The sequence below is a fragment of the Cydia pomonella genome, chromosome 6, assembly GCF_033807575.1.
Source record: "Cydia pomonella isolate Wapato2018A chromosome 6, ilCydPomo1, whole genome shotgun sequence".
In the NCBI taxonomy this organism is placed as follows: Eukaryota; Metazoa; Arthropoda; class Insecta; order Lepidoptera; family Tortricidae; genus Cydia; species Cydia pomonella.
Window position 1 is genome coordinate 12,696,450 of NC_084708.1, and position 21,169 is coordinate 12,717,618.

The 21,169-nt window shown below is 42.1% G+C and overlaps 2 protein-coding genes across 2 annotated transcripts in view; both read right to left on the bottom strand.

Annotated features, from left to right (window-relative positions):
* LOC133518992 (uncharacterized) overlaps window positions 1-9,473 on the bottom strand; it is a 40,961-nt gene extending 31,488 nt beyond the window's left edge. The window contains exon 1 of the mRNA XM_061852829.1: window positions 8,991-9,473. Coding sequence (XP_061708813.1) covers window positions 8,991-9,064 — 74 coding nt within the window. The 5' untranslated portion in view covers window positions 9,065-9,473. The remainder of the gene's footprint in view (window positions 1-8,990) is intronic.
* A 791-nt stretch (window positions 9,474-10,264) lies between these two features.
* LOC133518995 (exostosin-1) overlaps window positions 10,265-21,169 on the bottom strand; it is a 39,264-nt gene continuing 28,359 nt past the window's right edge. Inside the window, exons 8-10 of the mRNA XM_061852833.1 lie at window positions 20,692-20,872; window positions 18,380-18,618; window positions 10,265-14,012 (exon numbers count right to left, since the gene is read on the bottom strand). Of these exons, the coding sequence (XP_061708817.1) occupies window positions 13,832-14,012; window positions 18,380-18,618; window positions 20,692-20,872 (601 nt within the window). The 3' untranslated portion in view covers window positions 10,265-13,831. The remainder of the gene's footprint in view (window positions 14,013-18,379; window positions 18,619-20,691; window positions 20,873-21,169) is intronic.

Here is a 21,169-nt window from a genome sequence, read left to right on the forward strand (position 1 = left end):
GAATTGAGTCTATCTCGCCGGGAGATACTGTCGCGCCAATCATGTGCTAGCCTGGCTGCTGCTGATTTGACCTATTTCTTTTAATAATGTGAAATATTTTTTGTTCAAAAGTTTTTCCTCTACATAATTATTACATTTAGGTATCCGTGCCTTCCGCTTGGACCACTTATGAGATAACACCCTTGTAACAGTTGTAACTCAGCCCTAATCGAGTGCATTTCTCAACTAGCAGCGTCATAACGTACACGAGTGCAAATGCCACATGGCGTCATCCCTTAAGATGACAATCGTTGCACCGTGAGACGACAAGCGTCGTCCCGTGAGACGACATGCGTCGTCCACATGGACCACACCTAAGGGTCTTGCCGGCTTAAGGTACTGAGGAGAAAGCAGCCGAGCGCTGGCAACCGGGCGACATTGGGACTTGAGTAGCTCGATAGATGGCGCTGCTAGTTGAGAAATTTACTCAATTAGGGCTGAGTTTTTTTTTTGTTTTTTTTTTTTTTTTAATATTATAGGACATTATTACACAAATTGACTAAGTCCCACAGTAAGTTCAATAAGGCTTGTGTTGAGGGTACTTAGACAACGATATATATAATATACAAATATTTATAAATACTTAAATACATAGAAAACACCCATGACTCAGGAACAAATATCCATGCTCATCACACGAATAAATGCCCTTACCAGGATTTGAACCCGGGACCATCGGCTTCGTAGGCAGGGTCACTACCCACTAGGCCAGACCGGTCGTCGAGTTACAAGGGTGTTATCTCATAAGTGGTCCAAGCTTCGGCAGGAACCTAAATATCCGTTTTTTACCCTTCGGGGGAAAAACGGTTCTACTTTGAAATATACGGCATTTTTATTAAAACAAACTCTTAATTTTATCAAAATATTTACAACCAAGTGCGTACGTACTCGTAGGTAACACTTACAAGGAAAGGTACCCAACTGTCCGGTTCCGATTTGATTTATATTTATATATGGTATAGAGTAGTCTAAAATAACGGACACGTATTTTTTTTTAGCTGCCCAAACTCAACCTTTTGGGAGAAATTGTCATCCAAAGTACTAAAAAGTTACTAAATCTTCTAACTCCTATAGAAAGTGATGCTCAAGCAACTTGCTAGTTAATGGCTTGTTTGAGTATATGTTTGAGAACAGGAAAAAAATAATGTACACGTGTTTTCCTAAAAAAGTTTTCCTAAGTTTTGAGCAGCTAAAAAAAAATACATGTGTGTTATTTTAGACTACTCTACAACATATATAAATATAAATCAAACCGGAACCGGACAGTTGGGTACCTTTCCTTGTTAGAATTATACTTACTCTAATAACTACTAATTATAATTAAGGTAATGACCTTATTAGTATACCTATTGGCGGGAAATCCCTCGATGCGAGCATTAATTAATGAATAAGTTCGTTTTAGCAAAGACAGGAAATCTACAAACATTGTATAAATAAATAAGCTACAGGCTCGGTGAGCTGTAGATTTCGCCATATTATGCGTCATAAGCTTGGTAGTAGACGTAGTACGTAGTACCTAACGAATGCTACACAATATTGTGCTGCAAAATATAGCAATTGAGTTGATAATATGACAATACGTAACAATTACTGTCACAATAACTTTCTGACAAAGTTTTAAGTCGCTCAGTCAAAAAAAAAATCTAGTAGGTAGATAAGGTAGAAGTACTAGTGCTCGACGCTGCACTAGTCACCGACATGGGTACTGTATTTCATGGAAATATAGGTTAAATTTGAACAACGAAGATTTTTCTGTATTCGAACTTAATCCTTGTCACTTTGACATAAAGTGCCCATGTCGAGTACTAGTGCAGCGTCGAGCACTAGTACTTCTACCTTATCTATTGTTGCGCCTGTGAACGGGTTCCAGCATGCAGGCGTTCTACATAACATTAAAGCTCTCCAAGGGACCTCACGTGTTGGATCTATATCACGCAAGCCTATCAGACGACCGGGATTTATAGGCACGTGAAATCCAAGGAGTTAAATAATAATGCAGACGTATCTGCTTGATTTTCAACTTTCATTTGCCTTTGCTTTGCACTATATCAAACCTTATAAATTGCCCCCGTCTGTCCGGGGTATGGAATAGTACGGAAAGTATGTCATTACTCCACGAGTACCGAGCTATGACGGGACGAGTGAAGGATGACATTTCCGCACGTGTATCGAACGACGTTTTTTAATACAGTTGCGAAAAAAGAAAAAAAAACAACAAGTAGGTACTTTTTTTATGCATGTTCTATAAGACAGAAACAATTGTAAATATAAAATATAATAGCAATATAATAATAATTACATTTTATTTATAATTTAAATATGTTAAAGAATTTGGTACCTAAGATGTTTATAAAAATATTCCAGAGCGAAATTATTGATGAGTTAGTGTGAGTGTGACTAAAATTTCTCTTTCTTCTTAACGTGCTATGAAAAATCACGAGGCCTGGTGATACAATAATTTATTAAATAATAAATAAATAATTATCATTTCAACTAGCTACTCGGTTTTATTTTATCATAACAATGGGATCTGAATAGAATTTTCTGATAAACTGAATTGTCAAATAATATTTTTGAGGAAATATTTTAAAATTAAGCTTCAATAAAAACTATTTTCATAATCGGTTGAACCATTTAAGTTTTCGCAATCTGCAGCTTTCTTACATAAGTAACCCACAACACACCCGGCGGTCACATTTAGTGCAATGCAAGTATGTGGTAGGTACTTAATATATGTATATACTAGTACAACCAAAGATACATTGATTGAGTAAGATGCGTAAAATCTAAGACAATTTCGTGCTTCGAATTTGACAGGTAAACGAGATGACGCTGTTCAGCTCCATACATTTTTCGGCAACTCTGATCGTCAAAAGTTGACGTTTGACATTCAGTTACCGAAAAACATATGGCACAGTACAGCGCCATCTGTTTTGGATGTCAAATTAAGGGGCACGGCACGTTTTTAGGGTTCCGTACCAAAAAGGTACAAAAGGAACCCTTATGGTGCTACTCTACCCGTCCGTCCGTCCGTCCGTCCATCCGTCTGTCTGTCTGTCTGTCTGTCTGTCTGTCTGTGTGATATCTCGAGAACCACTTAAGCTATCGATTCATAATAGGGCATACATGGATCAAGTGAAGGAGAAAGTGAACGTCGTGTCGTATCAGGCCGTCAAGGAAGAGGCCAATGAAAGGCATGCCTGAAGATTGCTTCACCGACAAGAGCGCAGCTCTTAAATTTATGATGATGATGGACAACGCTAACCCAGAGACATTGAAAGTATATATATATATATATATATATATATTTTATGAACTATGGAAAATGCCCAATCTTGAAAAGGGCAATTTTTTTACATAATATTAACATTACTATAAATTTTACAGGAAAAATATAATGAGACCTTTTTCTTGGTAACTTTTTATTTTTAATTAACAAAAAACCTTTCCGAATTCAGTTTGCAATTTAACCAACTTTACGTGTGTTTATTACACCTGACATTTCTATGAGATTACATTCAATACACCTTTTTTTCAAATAAAATATCAATTTTTGAAATCGGTTCACATGATAGAAATGCATAGCCAGAGGGTAGTTCTGGCGTTGAACGGAGGGTGTCTGTGTTGGCGGTCACAGAACACAGTGGTACCTAAACCAGAAGCAGAGCCCTGCTTCAGTACAGGGCTCTGCTGTTGTGGACATTTAAATCCCTATTACTCGTGGGAACGCAATGGAGATTCAAAATAATAATCATCCGAATGGCGGCCACGTGGTACGCCACCCGTCACGTCTCGTTTCTCGCGGGGGCGACAAGCGGCTCACGGAGAGCGGCTTTGCTACGCTGAATGTTGGAGGAGGAATGGAAGAGAAATTAAATGAGGTTTTGCGGATGATGGATGAGAGATTTTTTTTTTATTTTGTGTGTAAATGAGACGAAATGGAAAGGATGCGATACTACCCTGCATGGAACCTACAAGGCGTCTTACAATTAGTCTGGGGTGCCTAGTTCGAATCGCGCCTGTCAGGGAGTCGGTATTGTACTTTCCGCAAGAATGGCTGAGTGTGTGAGAGAATTTGAATGTGTGAATTCTAGATTGATGTGGATTAGACTGAAAGTGGGACTGATGCGTATATTTGTGGTAGGCGTTTACGCTCCAGTAGACCAGGGTGCGAGGATCGTTCAGAATGACAGGCAGATATTTTGGGATAAACTAAGAGAGGTTTTGAAAGTATGTAAGGGTAATGAAAGAATGATTTTGTTAGGTGATTTCAATGGCTGGGTAGGAATAAAACGGGACGGATTTGAAAAGGTTCTTGGAATGCACGGTGACAAAAGAGTACCTAAATGAGAATGGGAGAAGCTTATTAGAGATTTGCCAAGAGTGGAACTTTTGTGTAACAAACACGATCTTTGACCACAAATGGATACATTTATACACTCGAGAGGCGGCGAATGTAAGGAAAAGTGTGATTGACTTTGTGATAGTGGATGAAAGAATTAGGAAGAATGTTATCGACTCTAGGGTGTATCGAGGGTCGGGTATCCATTCTGACCATTTCTTGGTGATGTGCCGATTAAGAGGCTTGTTTAAAGGATGGCGACAATGGCCCCGTACAGTTACTGCCGATTTAAAAAAAATAAAAGTGGAGAAGTTGCAAGATGAAGGAGTCAATGATGAGTATAAGAGTAGATTAAAAACCGAATTTGAAGCTACGGATGAGATTAGTGAGACTGAACAATTGTGAAATAGTTTTAAAAATACAGTAGTAAGTGTGGCAAGTGAAGTTTGTGGAGTAAGTAAGAGGCACAAAGGAAAAAAGGAGAAGAATGTTTGGTGGGATCAAGAAGTGCAAGAAGCAGTGTGTGAGAAGAAAAAGTTGTGGTTGGATTGGTTAGCCACAAGAGCTAACCAAAGAAATCACACAGCTTCATTTGACGAAGTCAGTGAAGCGAAAAATGAATATAGAAGAATGAAAGTGTTAGTGAAAGAATTAGTCGACAGAAAGATAAAATGGAGGAAACGCTGTCTCAAGATTTCCAGGCAAATATAAAGTTTTTCTGGAAGTCCATTCGTTTGGCCAGGGGTAACACCCAGAATTCTGAGCTAAACTCAATTAAAGAAAAGAATGGAAGATTAGTGAATGAGGAAGAATGTATCTTAAAAAGATGGAAGGAGTATTTTGAAAGTTTGTTTGATAGAGAAAAGGCAAATACGCCAATTTCGGATTTGAATGAAAGCATTGAATATGTGTCGGAGAATGAAGATAGTATTAGCATGGATGAAATTGTGAAAGCGCTGAAAGGAATGAAATCAGGAAAGGCTGTAGGATATGATAAAGTTTCTGTCGAGATGCTGAAAGCTGGACAGGGTATTGTAGCATCTCAGTTGTATCGCCTTTTCAATATGTGCTTTAGAACCGGCCAAGTGCCTAGGGACTGGTGCAAGGCTGTTATTGTACCTCTTTACAAAGGAAAGGGATCACAACTAGATTGCAAAAACTACAGAGGCATTAGCTTACTCAGCGTCGTCGGCAAATTGTATGCAAAGATATTGATTGAAATAATAGTGAAAGAAACCGATGAGAAAGTATGGGATGCACAAGCGGGATTCCAAAAGGGTATGGGATGCACAGATCAAGTCTTTTCCCTGCGATGCATAGCCGAAAAGTATTTGGCCAGAGGTCAAAAGGTCTATTGCGCTTTCGTGGATTTGGAAAAGGCTTTTAACAGTGTGGTGAAGAATGAACTTTGGTCGGTACTGTCGGTGTATGGATTGAGCGGTCGTCTCATTCCGGCACTGAAATCGCTCTATGAGGATTCCAGTGCTTGTGTGAGAATAAACGGATCGTACACTGAGTGGTTTAGTATCGAAAAGGGTGTTGCCTTGTTAGGCAAGGATGTGTTGCGTCACCGTGGCTGTTTAATCTATTCATGGACAGTAGTATGCATGATTTGAGAAATGATGAATGTGGGTTGAGAATGAGTGGTTTACTCGTCAAATGTCTTCTTTACGCTGATGACCTGGTATTGCTGGCGTCATCGGGTGAACAATTGCAGGAGATGGTAACTAGAATGCATAGATCTTTTAAAAGGAAAGGAATGAAAATAAATGTGAGCAAGACGAAAGTAAAGGTATTTGAAAAGGGAGAATGTGTGACAAACTGTGAAGTTTTGATTGGTCAAGAAAGAGTTGAACAAGTGAAAGAGTTTGGAATGGAAGTATCTGGAAACCTTGTTCACTAGGGACGGTAAACATGATGAAGACATTGAAAGGAGAGTGAATGCTGGAAATCGTGTGAATGGGGCACTCAACGCTTTTATGAGCAGCCAGAAGGTGTCGCAAAAAGCACGGTTGGCTGTGCATAGTGCGAAAGTTGGGTATGGCAGAAGAAACATCAGAGTCAAGTAAATGCAGTAGAAATGAGAGCGTTGAGAAGTGTGTGTGGTGTAAAATTACAAGATAGAATTAGGAACAGTGTGATAAGGGAAAAGTGTGGACTGAACGAAGATGTATGTATGATAGAAATTATCCTCGTAAAACCAACACACGTGCATTACATAGCGCAAATTAGTTAGACAATTTGCCGATAGATGGCTCTGTACACAATTATACTTAGTATAGGTACTTCTGTTCAAAAGTGTTTCGCCTTTATAGTTACAGGAGATAATTCAAAGTTTGTACGGAACCCTCGGTGCGCGAGTAAAACGAACTCGCACTTGACCGGTTTTTTTCTTAGACTTTACCTCTCTATTACAATCAATTCTCTTCGGTACAACAAATGGAGGAGGCCTTTACTCCTCAAGAAGTCCTTAATAATTAACATGTTTAAATTTAACGATTTGAATGCGCATTTGAATAGCTTCGTGATAATTAACTATTTACTTAATTAATGTAACTATTACTGTTTCTCATATTTTAATAATGAACACGCAACCGTCAAAAAACATCATTTTCTACCGACTTCTCTGTAATGGATGGATTGAGGATTTAGTCGTATAAGCGCGGCCGCTTTTTTGACGTTGGCAACGTAATTTAGTAGCGTGTAACAATAAGAGCGTTAATGACTACGTTCCGCAAAACTTACTTCTACTTATATGTTGTAACCAATTTACCCGTGAATGAGTCAGCTAAGTTTTATTAGCTCTGGTTCGCTAAATTGCTCTACGAAAATGTAAAGCACTTAAACTGCTGGTGTCGAAAATATATATGTATTTGGGAAACTAGGTACTTATACTATATATTCCTATTTACCCTAAAATGAAATCCATGTAGACCGATTTTTCGTATTGTTGAGAAATTTTCTTTGAAACTTTTAAGCAAAATAATATAGATATTAACTTGTCTCCGTTCATGACTTAGTCCACGTACAAATCTTTAAAAATGTCAACCCCCTTCAGGGGGGTGAGATTCATACAAATTGTTTCATAGTAGAGTATTAGTATGACCTGTATATTCAATTCAGATAAAGATAAAGATAGTTTATTATTCAAGTAGGCATATTACAATGCGCTTATGAACGTCAAATAAAGCTACACCGGCTCTAACCCTACACCTCTGACCCGGGAAGATTTAAATCCCCCGTCAATTGGAGGAGGGTATCCAAATATGGACCGGCAAGAAACTCGGCGGGACACATCTTGTCAAAACATTACACCTTATAATTAATATGCATTAAATAAGAAAAAAAATACAATTTAGATTACTATAGAAATCATGCAATTACATACAGTAGCTACTTTTCTTTATAGAAATATGATAATATATATATATATATATATATGTCATATAATTCACCTCTAAGAGTATCTCCTATTATTTACCTGTCGAGACAGGACGGAGTTTAAAAACACCCCGTGTATAGCGTGATTTTAAACTCCGTTAACATCGGGGTATGGCTAAGTCAGTGAACGGAAAAACATGGAATCCGCATTTGAGAACTTTACCGTTCAAATTCTCGGGACAATTAGCACACATCCACAATTACGCCTACATTTAAATAAGACGATACGTTTACAGAACCTGTAATCAAAACTGATAAAAGAAATAATAGTCATTTTTCATCAAAAAATATTTGAAAAGGCGGAGCGAAAATAAAGGCCCACTTTCAGTTCCAACGGAAGTATTTTTGTTGGAAATGGTGACCTCTGCGTGCGTTGTCTAAATGCATGACGGAGGAAAGATTTCTGGGCAACTGCAAGTGAAAATGTACAACGGATTCGACAAAAACTCTTAGCCATATTTAAATGACAGCAGAGGGTGGAAATGATCCAAATTTTCAGATATTGTGTGTATTAAACAAATTAATTGAAAGAGTGACAGAAAAAAATTCTATATATACCATATTACCATATACCTATAGGAGACCGGGTATGGTTATCTCACGGGTTGGTTGTCACAGAGCGGCCGTAACAAACCATTGAACGAACAGTGGTTTTATTAAGCTGTGTAAACCCGGCCTTTTTTGACAAGTTGAAATATTCATCTTTGAAATCAATAAAACATATTCTAGATCTCTTGCCAGGCATCCAATCAATTTCAAGTCTCTCTAATTGGACAGCTTTTATTCATAGTTCGCTGCGAATACCATCTTGTGCGAATCGGATTGTAAAGTATAACAAATACTACAATGTAAAATGGCAATACTAAATTTGATTATTAATTTGAAATTACTAGGTAGTTTTTTATATCTCCATCCCATGAAAGATAAAAGGAAAATACAAATATGTAAGAAGGAATTTATTACAATATAGAAAATATCTAAATCAAACATAAGTTAATAAAATAATCTACTTCATTTGGCATAACATCATCCCTATTATCCTTGTAATCTAAAAAGACGTATGTTGTTATGAAAGTCGTATGCAGTTACGTTTTAAATTAGCACGGTAATATTGAAAAAATGTTGTCAATTTTATTCCAAATTTTACTGAAGTTATCTGTTTACTTACACGTGAAATGTGATCCTACTATCCTTGGAATGATCAGAATAACTTCTGCACCACTTCACGACATATGAAGACATTTTTATTTATAACGTTGTTTTATAAACAGATTTAGCCATCTATCACTGACTGTCATATCGGTCGAACTGAAGTTGCCAATCCAGTCGTTTGTAAGCTCTGCCCACCTTAGGGTAGTTTACGTTGGGCTATAATTGAGCGGTCAGAATACTATCTACCATGTTTTATTTCCATTCACTGGGCTAAGTACATTTAAGGAAACTAAATGGCATAGTTTACTTTTCGTAAAATGTAATTAATAGCGTTGTTGCAACACGGACATTATATTTAAATCCACCAAACCATTCAAAACTAAGACTTAACAATGACATTACAAATATCTATCGTCCGATGCGTTTAGTAACAAATGTATAAACTCATATTAAGAATAACTGTTTCAATACATAGAAAACAGATATCTGTGTTCATTAAACAAATAAACGCCCTTACCGGAATTCGAACCCGGAACCGTCGGCTTCATAGGCAGGGCCGCTAACCCATTAGCCCAGACTGGTCGTCAAATCATCATCGATCATTTTCCTTCCGTTCCCAGCGGAACCTAAGATTTAAGACCTACAAATATTCTAAGTTTTTATACTATCCGTAAAATCATAGGTCCGTACCTCGTACTCAGTAGCACTAACAATCACAACCCATCAATTGTTAATGTGTATATTGTCAAAGTAACCTTCATTTTGTGAAGAAACTGCTAACCTTTGCTCTGTTGCGACAATTTGGTAGGTATAGTAGGTGGTTGTGTTTTGACACACTGTGACGTACAACAGGTTAAGGCTGCAACTAGCCAGCCATTACACACCTTGCAATGAATAGCACTATCATTTTACGTTCGACACTATCTTACACTTCTATGGCAGTTGGTATAGTATTATAGTTGCATGTGCGTGTGTATCCGCTGTTTTACCATACCATACAAAAAAATAGCTTTGCTTAACTTTTTTTACCTAAAGCGCCTTTAACCTAACTAGGTACTAACCCTTTTGTCGATGATTACGACATAAATACTGACCGTGGCAGTATGTTTCCATTTTTATCACTTCTATGCCCGTCACTTTCGCACTTACATACTTTTTAGAACGTGACAGGCATGGTGACAAATGATAAAAAGCCGACCATCTTAGCCTTACATTACGAAAAATACTCTAATGTATCCAAGAATTAGTAAGTACTAACACAGGATATATAAGTAGTGGGAAATGAAAGTGTTATTATTCATTGGATTCTTTCGTCTTCTTCATTTATTTGGTATATGATAGTGATATGACAAATACCTACTTATCTACTTTAACTAGTAACATATAGATATTGGATAGTTTAACAAATAAAGTAACAATCAACGCCTACTTTTATACAGGTTGTCCCGTAAACGAACAATAATGCGAGATGACCAATCATAAAGCAACTCATTAAGTCATTAGCATAACATCGCACTCGAGGGGGCAAAACGCGGGCACGTGAGTTAGTAAAGTTTGAGAATAAATCAATTAATTTTCGAAAATAAAGTATTTGTATTAAGTGTTTGTAACCGGGGATCTATTTCACCACGTTGACAATAAGGTACTTTCCTGCTAGTCAAATCAGTTTATTTTTGTTCGAACTCAAACGTCAAAACGATTAGCCACTGTGGAATTTATATGACAACAGGCCGCGTAGCGTAGCGTAGTCATCTCTCTCTCTATCACTCTTCCATATTAGTGCCACTGTGACAGTTGCGTGGGTACCTAATGATTCTCCGACAATTAATTCGCAGACAACGATTCGCCGAACAACATTTTGCAACAATGGATTCCATGAGGAATTGAGGGAACTTCTCAACTCTTTTAAGCATACTTATAGCCATTTTTATTATTATAATATTTTTATATGTCTTTCCTATTTATTAAATAGAACTTGCGTTTAAAAATATATGCATGTTGTGAATAATTTATTTTAAATACAGTCGAATACCTACCCTATTGCGGCTCTGGTAAGATTACCAGTCAACCATAGGGCAAATCTGAAATGTGTCAAGGTGGGTGCAGTGGCAAAAAAATCATTTTACCTCCTTTTCTACATAATTAGGCGTAGAAGACGCTGTCTTTTTAATTTCATTGTATGAAATCCAAAGTCAACAATACTCTTTCTTTCACCGGTCTCCCTCATTGAAGTCGTTTTTTTTCTTAAAAATTATTTGAATATCCGATTGAATTTTGTCAATAAATAACTGCTGTCTACGTTTTGCTGTAGTCTTTAATTTTCTGGTGCTATATTTTGTGCATGGTGTGACTGTGAAATAATTCTGAAAAAATCTCTATTGACACCTTACACTGACATTTTCCTGTCCATTTCCAGATCGTTATGGTACTTAACGTCAATATACAGGGTGATTTTTTAATGGTGAATCGTTACTATGTATTCCGATACTGCTGCTGAAGACAAACACGAAGAACTATATAGCGTATATATTCGTTTTTTTAGCATTAGAATTCGGTAAGCAATTCTGACATGTCTTTTTATTGAAAGTAGTCTTTTAAAAATCAGCAACTATTACTTATGAAAGCAAAATAATGAAAATGATCGTATATGATTTATAATTGTGACATTTGTGACATATTTGCCGTGACTTATTTTTCAAGTATTCTTCACGTCAAAATCGCTTATCTTCTTTCTAATGCTAAAAGTAACGAACTATTGCTCGGCGCCGGATGGTAGGGTGCCCAGATGCTGGGTAAGGCAAGGAAGGAACCAGCCCTCTGGTCACCCGTAACATCAGTGAGACGCTTCGCTAGCTCTCAAACATACAGTGTGCTCCGGGTCCCCAAGGCCTGAAGGGTCTCCAACCAGAATCAATGGCAGCAAATTTGCGCCGTTTGAGGTGCGGCCGTTCCAACCTTGGTCGAGGTGTATGAACTAGTAAAATACGATTATTTATTTATTTATTAAAAATTTATTGCACAAAATATATAAGTACGACAATGTACAAATGGTGGACTTAATGCCCAATGGCAAATCTTAACTAACAGACGTGCTCGCTAAATGCCTCCTCGATTGCGATGTATGCTCATTAGATAACGATTAGTCCTATGTATCATGTATGTTATGAGTGACAATAAAAACTTCATTCATTCATCAGATATAATTGAAACCCCCACCCCACCCCCCCTGCAGCTGATTGTACATAATGAGTTAGAGTTGATAGTTACTTAAAATTAGTTTTCTTTCACTCCTCTTTGTACCTATTATCGAGTGTTTATGGGACCCCTTGTATACTTGTATTCTGCGTATCAACACTTACACTTACCTCTTAACAGTGTGCTGTTGTTATGAACGAGGTAAGGATGCCATTAGAAATCGAAGTCGTCGACCACCGAAAGTGTAAGTAGGTACCTTTTCATTAAAAACATCACATGTACTTGTCTTATGCTATACAAAATTTATTATTATTAAGACTTATGTAGATTAGAATAGGAAAAACTCCAGATTTCAGTTTTTTGCTAAACTAGCTAAGACGGCGTCTTACGTAGGCGAAAACATGCGAACGCGACGCTAGCCTAGTCTACAACTTACAGAGCCCCTAGTTTCGTTTTTAGACAGAGCGTTAGCGAAGGTCTCCGTTTCAGATTGTTCGGATGTTCTCCTCTGCAGGTCGCATTTAATAACCGATTTTCGTAATATTTTAGCAGGTTTGGTAGTTACAGCCTGTTTACATTGAATGTATGTACTACCACTTAACAATGTGTAAACCGGCCCTTAGAGATTTTCTTTTTGTCGTTTCGTTTTTTTTATTGGAAATTGAGATAAAGGACTTAAGTACCAGTAGGGTCTATCGCACTTAAGACCATTGTGAGTTCGCTGTGATAATGACTCAACTATGTAGCTTATTAAGCGAGGTCTACAGAGCCCCTAGGTATTTTATTATTTTTTTTTAAATTTCACGACAATTTCCTAAAGCACACAATACAAAAATGAACTTTACTAAATAGGAATAAGGTCGATAACTAGTATCAATTTATCTAACCCTTGGGAATGTTCCTAATATCACGCGTTAAATCCGCGTGCACGTGTATACAGACGCACCCACGTCGGACAAGGCCATCGCATCGCGCCGCGCCGCGCCGCTTTGCTTCGCGTTCGCGCCAAGATCGCTCACCTAGGATACTTCCATACGTATCAACGGTTTGTTTCTTCTTCGCTGCTTCGCATTCGTGGTAAATTCGCTCGGCCGCCGCATCAGGCGCCGCGCCGCATCGCTTCGCTTGCGTTCGCGAGTTGTTCGCCTACGTATGTAAGATGCTTGTAACGGCTTAAAGAACTAAAATTCTGAAGAGGCATTAATCCCTACTAATATTATACATATTCACGCCTAAACCGCTGAATCGATTTAGATGAAATTTGGTATGGAGATAGTCTGAGGCCCGAAGGAGGGTAGTTTTTTCATTCATCATTCCACGCAGACGATGTCGGGCAGAAGCTAGTAATAATATTAGAGCAGATTTTTTTTTTATGAAACAAGTACTTACATTTACTACCATACTTACATTACTCTTTGACATTAACTGTTCATCGATTCAACTCTTAACCGCCAATCACATCGCTAACAAAGACAAACGTCGACAATTTCAACGTGAGTCAATACTAACCAGACTAATGGTAGATTTGCTATAATTTAATTAGCGATGGCCGTATCAAGTGGCCTCCAGGGGCCGGTTGCATCAATAGCAACTTACGCCTACTTTCGAAGAATGTGCGCCCCATAAACACAACTACAAGTCACGAGCTCACTGGAAATCTAATTACGAAGCGACCAGCTCCATCTTCCTATACTTCTTCCTGAGCGTGGAGACGGGGTCCTTGAAGAGGATGGGGTCGAGCCGCAGCACGGAGCGCACGAGCGGCATGTAGCCCCACGCCGCCGCGAACGTGTTCAGACAGGACTGCCGCTGCACGAAGTGCTCCGGGTCGCTCCATGGTGACCTGACAGGAATGTGGACTTTAGCAAATTAGAGCCGATGTGTATGAAGTAAGGATTAGTAGATTCTTCTTTAAAAAAAAATACTTGTACTGAAGTGCTTGCGTACATTTTGTTATGAAAATTATAGTCTGTATCTTTAGGTATTTAAAAAAAACCGGCCAAGAGCATGTCGGGCCATGCTGTGTAGGGTTCCGTAGTTACTCTTCCTTCACAATAAGCTAAACTGGAGCTAAAAGTATAGTAAATTGTTAATCAAGGGATGAAACGGTACCTTTCACCCAAGTTAAACAAATAGGCAAATTTGCATAATCAGTACCTAATTAAAGTAAGTCTTTATACTATGAAGGGAAAACTTTTTGTGATAACTCAAAAACAGCTAAATTGATCATGTCCGCTATAGTTTTCATTTAATGTCTTTCTTAAGCCCTACTTCCACGATTTTTTTCATATTTTTTGGACCTATGGTTTAAAAGTTAGAGGGGGGGGGGGGGGGGACATTTTTTTTTCTTCCGGAGCGATTATCTTTATCAAAAGATGTTTCTTGAAAACCCCTATTAGTTTTGAAAGACCTTTCCAACGATACCCCACACTCTAGGGTTGAAGCGAAAAAAAAAATTTCACCCCCACTTTACGTGTAAGGTGGTACCCTAAAAAAATTAAATTTTTAGATTTTATTGTACGACTTTGTCGGCTTTATTGATTTATATATCCATGCCAAATTTCAGCATTCTAGCACTAACGACCACGGAGCAAAGCCTCGGACAGACAGACAGACAGACAGACGGACATGGCGAAACTATAAGGGTTCCTAGTTGACTACGGAACCCTAAAAAGGTAAACAAAATCTACCCTCAAATGGCTCCTTAAGGCAGCTGAGGGTAGATGAAAACATTACATGATCAAATAATGTAGGTTTAAAGTCAGGTCGTTCAGTGACAGATCCAGGCGGTTTTGTATTTGGTTGGTTAACCAATAAATATTAAAACTACCCGAAAATGTACAAATTGTTTGTTTACCTTTTTTTAAATACCTAAAGATACAGACTATAGTAATTTTTTTTTTTTATTTATTTATTTATTTGCTGATATCTTTGCTGATAAGATTAGCTGTGCAATTAACATAAAAAATATAGTAGACGTAGGAAGCCAATTATAGGAACTCACGGGTAGTGACATAATACTAAACTAATAGGCAATAAGTAAACTATATGTCTATTACTAGAACGCTGTTACTTTTTACCCTATCTGTTTTATAAGACTGTTTGTTTCTTAATACGTATTTATAAAAAAACCGGCGGGCGGCGCGTGTAGTGCGCCACGAGGCAGTCGAGCAGGATGTCCTGCAGTTGTAGGGAGTAGATAGATAGATAGAATACTCTTTATTGGCACACCTCAGTAAAAATATACAAGAAAAATAAACCATTGATTAAATTTAGAGGCAGACAACAGGCGGTCTTATCGCTAAAAAGCGATCTCTTCCAGACAACCTTTGGGTAGCGGAAATAGAGAAGTTAATCGAAAAAGTAGGTGTTGCTAAACCATTATGAAGCCTAGATTCACACACACAATTACAGTGAATAAACATACACATATAAGGAATATAAATATATATAAAATTAACCGAAACATAGCTAAATATGACAGCAGCATGTCAGCCACAGAGTAAAAATAACTATGTACTATATAAACACTAAGGGAGAGATAAATAATGTTCTTTGAGTGATTTTTTAAACACAGCATAAGATTGAGCGCATCTAATGCCAACGGGTAAGGAGTTCCAGAGTCGGACAGCTTGAAAAGTAAATGAAGTGTTGTAAAATTTTGTAGAAGAAGATGGGACGGAGAGAAGCAGGCTGCGCGACAGCCTCACAGAATTACGGCAAGAATTAAGTAGTACGGCAGTCACCTGTACCGGTGGTGCTTGTAGCGCCGCCGCTGCGCCAGCTCGAGCGGCGGGCGGCGCGTGTAGTGCGCCACGAGGCAGTCGAGCAGGATGTCCTGCAGTTGTAGGGAGTAGTACGGCAGTCACTTGTACCGGTGGTGCTTGTAGCGCCGCCGCTGCGCCAGCTTGAGCGGCGGGCGGCGCGTGTAGTGCGCCACGAGGCAGTCGAGCAGGATGTCCTGCAGTTGTAGGGAGTAGTACGGCAGTCACCTGTACCGGTGGTGCTTGTAGCGCCGCCGCTGCGCCAGCTCGAGCGGCGGGCGGCGCGTGTAGTGCGCCACGAGGCAGTCGAGCAGGATGTCCTGCAGTTGTAGGGAGTAGTACGGCAGTCACCTGTACCGGTGGTGCTTGTAGCGCCGCCGCTGCGCCAGCTCGAGCGGCGGGCGGCGCGTGTAGTGCGCCACGAGGCAGTCGAGCAGGATGTCCTGCAGTTGTAGGGAGTAGTACGGCAGTCACCTGTACCGGTGGTGCTTGTAGCGCCGCCGCTGCGCCAGCTCGAGCGGCGGGCGGCGCGTGTAGTGCGCCACGAGGCAGTCGAGCAGGATGTCCTGCAGTCGTAGGGAGTAGTACGGCAGTCACCTGTACCGGTGGTGCTTGTAGCGCCGCCGCTGCGCCAGCTTGAGCGGCCGGCGGCGCGTGTAGTGCGCCACGAGGCAGTCGAGCAGGATGTCCTGCAGTTGTAGGGAGTAGTACGGCAGTCACCTGTACCGGTCTTGCTTATAGCGCCGCCGCTGCGCCAGCTCGAGCGGCGGGCGGCGCGTGTAGTGCGCCACGAGGCAGTCGAGCAGGATGTCCTGCAGTTGTAGGGAGTAGTACGGCAGTCACCTGTACCGGTGGTGCTTGTAGCGCCGCCGCTGCGCCAGCTTGAGCGGCGGGCGGCGCGTGTAGTGCGCCTCGAGGCAGTCGAGCAGGATGTCCTCGCAGTTGTAGGGAGTAGTACGGCAGCAGTCACCTGTACCGGTGGTGCTTGTAGCGCCGCCGCTGCGCCAGCTTGAGCGGCGGGCGGCGCGTGTAGTGCGCCACGAGGCAGTCGAGCAGGATGTCCTGCAGTTGTAGGGAGTAGTACGGCAGTCACCTGTACCGGTGGTGCTTGTAGCGCCGCCGCTGCGCCAGCTTGAGCGGCGGGCGGCGCGTGTAGTGCGCCACGAGGCAGTCGAGCAGGATGTCCTGCAGTTGTAGGGAGTAGTACGGCAGTCACTTGTACCGGTGGTGCTTGTAGCGCCGCCGCTGCGCCAGCTTGAGCGGCGGGCGGCGCGTGTAGTGCGCCACGAGGCAGTCGAGCAGGATGTCCTGCAGTTGTAGGGAGTAGTACGGCAGTCACCTGTACCGGTGGTGCTTGTAGCGCCGCCGCTGCGCCAGCTTGAGCGGCGGGCGGCGCGTGTAGTGCGCCACGAGGCAGTCGAGCAGGATGTCCTGCAGTTGTAGGGAGTAGTACGGCAGTCACCTGTACCGGTGGTGCTTGTAGCGCCGCCGCTGCGCCAGCTTGAGCGGCGGGCGGCGCGTGTAGTGCGCCACGAGGCAGTCGAGCAGGATGTCCTGCAGTTGTAGGGAGTAGTACGGCAGTCACCTGTACCGGTGGTGCTTGTAGCGCCGCCGCTGCGCCAGCTTGAGCGGCCGGCGGCGCGTGTAGTGCGCCACAAGGCAGTCGAGCAGGATGTCCTGCAGTTGTAGGGAGTAGTACGGCAGTCACCTGTACCGGTGGTGCTTGTAGCGCCGCCGCTGCGCCAGCTTGAGCGGCCGGCGGCGCGTGTAGTGCGCCACGAGGCAGTCGAGCAGGATGTCCTGCAGTTGTAGGGAGTAGTACGGCAGTCACCTGTACCGGTGGTGCTTGTAGCGCCGCCGCTGCGCCAGCTTGAGCGGCGGGCGGCGCGTGTAGTGCGCCACGAGGCAGTCGAGCAGGATGTCCTGCAGTTGTAGGGAGTAGTACGGCAGTCACCTGTACCGGTGGTGCTTGTAGCGCCGCCGCTGCGCCAGCTTGAGCGGCGGGCGGCGCGTGTAGTGCGCCACGAGGCAGTCGAGCAGGATGTCCTGCAGTTGTAGGGAGTAGTACGGCAGTCACCTGTACCGGTGGTGCTTGTAGCGCCGCCGCTGCGCCAGCTTGAGCGGCGGGCGGCGCGTGTAGTGCGCCACGAGGCAGTCGAGCAGGATGTCCTGCAGTTGTAGGGAGTAGTACGGCAGTCACCTGTACCGGTGGTGCTTGTAGCGCCGCCGCTGCGCCAGCTTGAGCGGCGGGCGGCGCGTGTAGTGCGCCACGAGGCAGTCGAGCAGGATGTCCTGCAGTTGTAGGGAGTAGTACGGCAGTCACCTGTACCGGTGGTGCTTGTAGCGCCGCCGCTGCGCCAGCTTGAGCGGCGGGCGGCGCGTGTAGTGCGCCACGAGGCAGTCGAGCAGGATGTCCTGCAGTTGTAGGGAGTAGTACGGCAGTCACCTGTACCGGTGGTGCTTGTAGCGCCGCCGCTGCGCCAGCTTGAGCGGCGGGCGGCGCGTGTAGTGCGCCACGAGGCAGTTGAGCAGGATGTCCTCGCAGTTGCGCGCGCGGCGCACGGCCTGGCGCAGCGCGGGCGGCGCGGCGCTGTAGGCGGCGAGCCACGCGCGGTGCACGAGCGCGGCGCCCGGGAGCACGAGCGAGTACGCGCCGCCCCATTTGCTGCTGTAGCCCCATGCGTTCTATATACAGATATGTACATGTTATCATGATGCCGAATTCACTTTTTTTAGCAAGTGGTTAAAAAGCTGTTTACTAGACGTTGCAGCCTTTTACACTAATTAATTTATAGCGCCGTGTCACGCCAGATTTGATTCATAATCGGTAAACATTGTATAACCAAAGCTTCATTCTAGAAGTTTAAACGCGTAGTATGTCTACCCTAACGCATTCTGGGAATTTTTTCGGTTCTTTCCACGGGTGTGTGCGTCGAGTGAGTCACACAGCCAGAAGCAGCGTACCACCCAGTAAGGCCAGTAAGAACACCGTCGCCATGGATACCGCCCACAGTGGCTTTTCGACTACAATACAATACAAATAAAGCTAAAAAGAAAAAATAATAATAATGCTATAAAGAAGACAGAGAGTGTGAAGGTTACATCTACGCCGAATACGAAGCCACTTGAGCTACGAACGAAAGCTAGACACATGGTCGAAATGTTCTGAATACGCTCCAATTTGTTGAGTTGCTCTTCGGATATATCAATATAGGAGACATCAGCGTAATCCAAGATTGGTAGAAGCAACGTCTGGGCAAGCGTAATTTTGGCGGGGATAAGAAGAAAGTTACGGAGTCTCCTCAGGGAAGCTACTGACACAAACATCTTCCTGCTAACTTCGCTAAGCTGGGGCATCCAAGAAAAAGTGCTATCCATAATAATTCCCAGGTTTTTCACATGGGGAGAGAAAGGAATCAATACTCCGTTAAACATTATTGGTGGGATATTATTAAAGTCTACTCTCGAAATCAGTCTGGGGCTCCCAATAACGATGGCTTGAGTTTTACTTGGGTTAACGTTTAATCCATAGATGCTGCTCCATTCAGAAATTCGTTGTAAATCACTGTTTGTCGACGAAATAACAGCTAATAGATCGTTAAGCAAGCCCTGTGAATAAATATGAAGATCGTTGGCATAAAGGTGGAAAGATGAAAAGAGATTGAGGGTAATGGAATTAATAAATAAAGAAAATAACAAAGGAGAAAACACGCCGCCCTGCGGTACGCCAGCGAGCGTGCTGCACCAGGATGACTGGGAAGAATCTACCTTTATACGTTGGCGACGACCAGTTAGAAAGCTACGAAACTACTCAATTGTAGCAGGAGATATGTTGAGAGAACGCAGTATCGCCAGCAGAATGTCAAAATCAACAGTGTTAAACGCGTTGTTAAAGTCCAGCAACGTTAACACTGTTAACTTACGATCATTCATACCGAAGCGTATATCATCCGTGATGTTTACGAGAGCAGTAGCCGTACTATGTCCCGAACGAAAGCCAGGTTGAAAAGAATTAAGCAGATCATTATTGTTGAGAAAGGAAAGAAGCTGTTGGAAAATTAAGCGCTCAAGGACTTTGGAAAGGAAAGGAAGGATAGAGATAGGACGATAATCAGAGAAAGTAGTAGGATTAGATTTCTTAGGTAAAGGGATAACTTCAGCATCTTTCCAAAGTGAAGGAAAAACGGAATTGGAAATTGAAGAATCTAAAATACAGGTAATGACAGGAACAAGGAGGTCAAGGAGTGGAAGAATCATATTACAGCTAATGCTGTCGACACCCACGGCGCAATAGATACAACGGTCTTCTCAACATCAATGCTGGAAAAGTGAGTAATAGAAAAAGGAGAAGAGTCTGAAGTTGGAAGCGAAGAAAGATAATCAAGCGTCCTGAACTTAGCAGGGCCACTAAAGATAGAAGAAGTGGAAAAATGCTGATTCAACTGATCAATATTAATATCTTTTGAACAGGAATTTTGTGTACATTTTCCAACTCCAAGAGACTTTAAAAATTTCCAAACTCTAGCCGGGTTACCGTCTTCCACTGATTTATGGATATGACGCCTCTGAGCGTCTCTGCAGAGTGTACTGCATGGATTCCGCAAGGACTACTTAATTACTGGGAACGTTAAATCGACAAAATAATACCTCAACCTCTCCGGGAATTACATTCACACGCGGTATACGAAGTAAAGCTTGTCTGTTAGCCCGTCGGACTCTGTTAGAATACTAGAGGTTCAAAATCGGCAAAGAAAGCACCTTAGCCTCATCCCAGAAGTGTGAGCGCGCCGGGTAGCCGACGATGCGCTCCGGGAACTCCTTCCACACGCGGAAGGCGAAGTCCAGCTCCTCGGCCAGAAGCGGCGCGTCGCCGTCTAGGGAGAACACCGCCGCCGTCGGCACCGCCCACAGCGGCTGCCAGCGCGCCGACACGCCCTCCCTGACAGAGAGAATGACAAAATATGTGTAATAATGTCCTATGTCTTATAATATTTATTTTCAACACACTTGCTCAAAACGACGTTTTTATTCCACCGATTTTTGGCTCATAATCCTAGATATTAAACACGCGTGCTTTTTCAGTATATTATAACACTCGTGCTTTTTCGTTATATTATCTGACTGAGTTACGAAGGTAACTGATTGCTAATAATATGCATGGAATCGGAGCCTTCCTTATTTGGTCGAGTAATAAAATTTTTTTTAACCAACTATCTGGTTTCAAATGTTAGTTCAA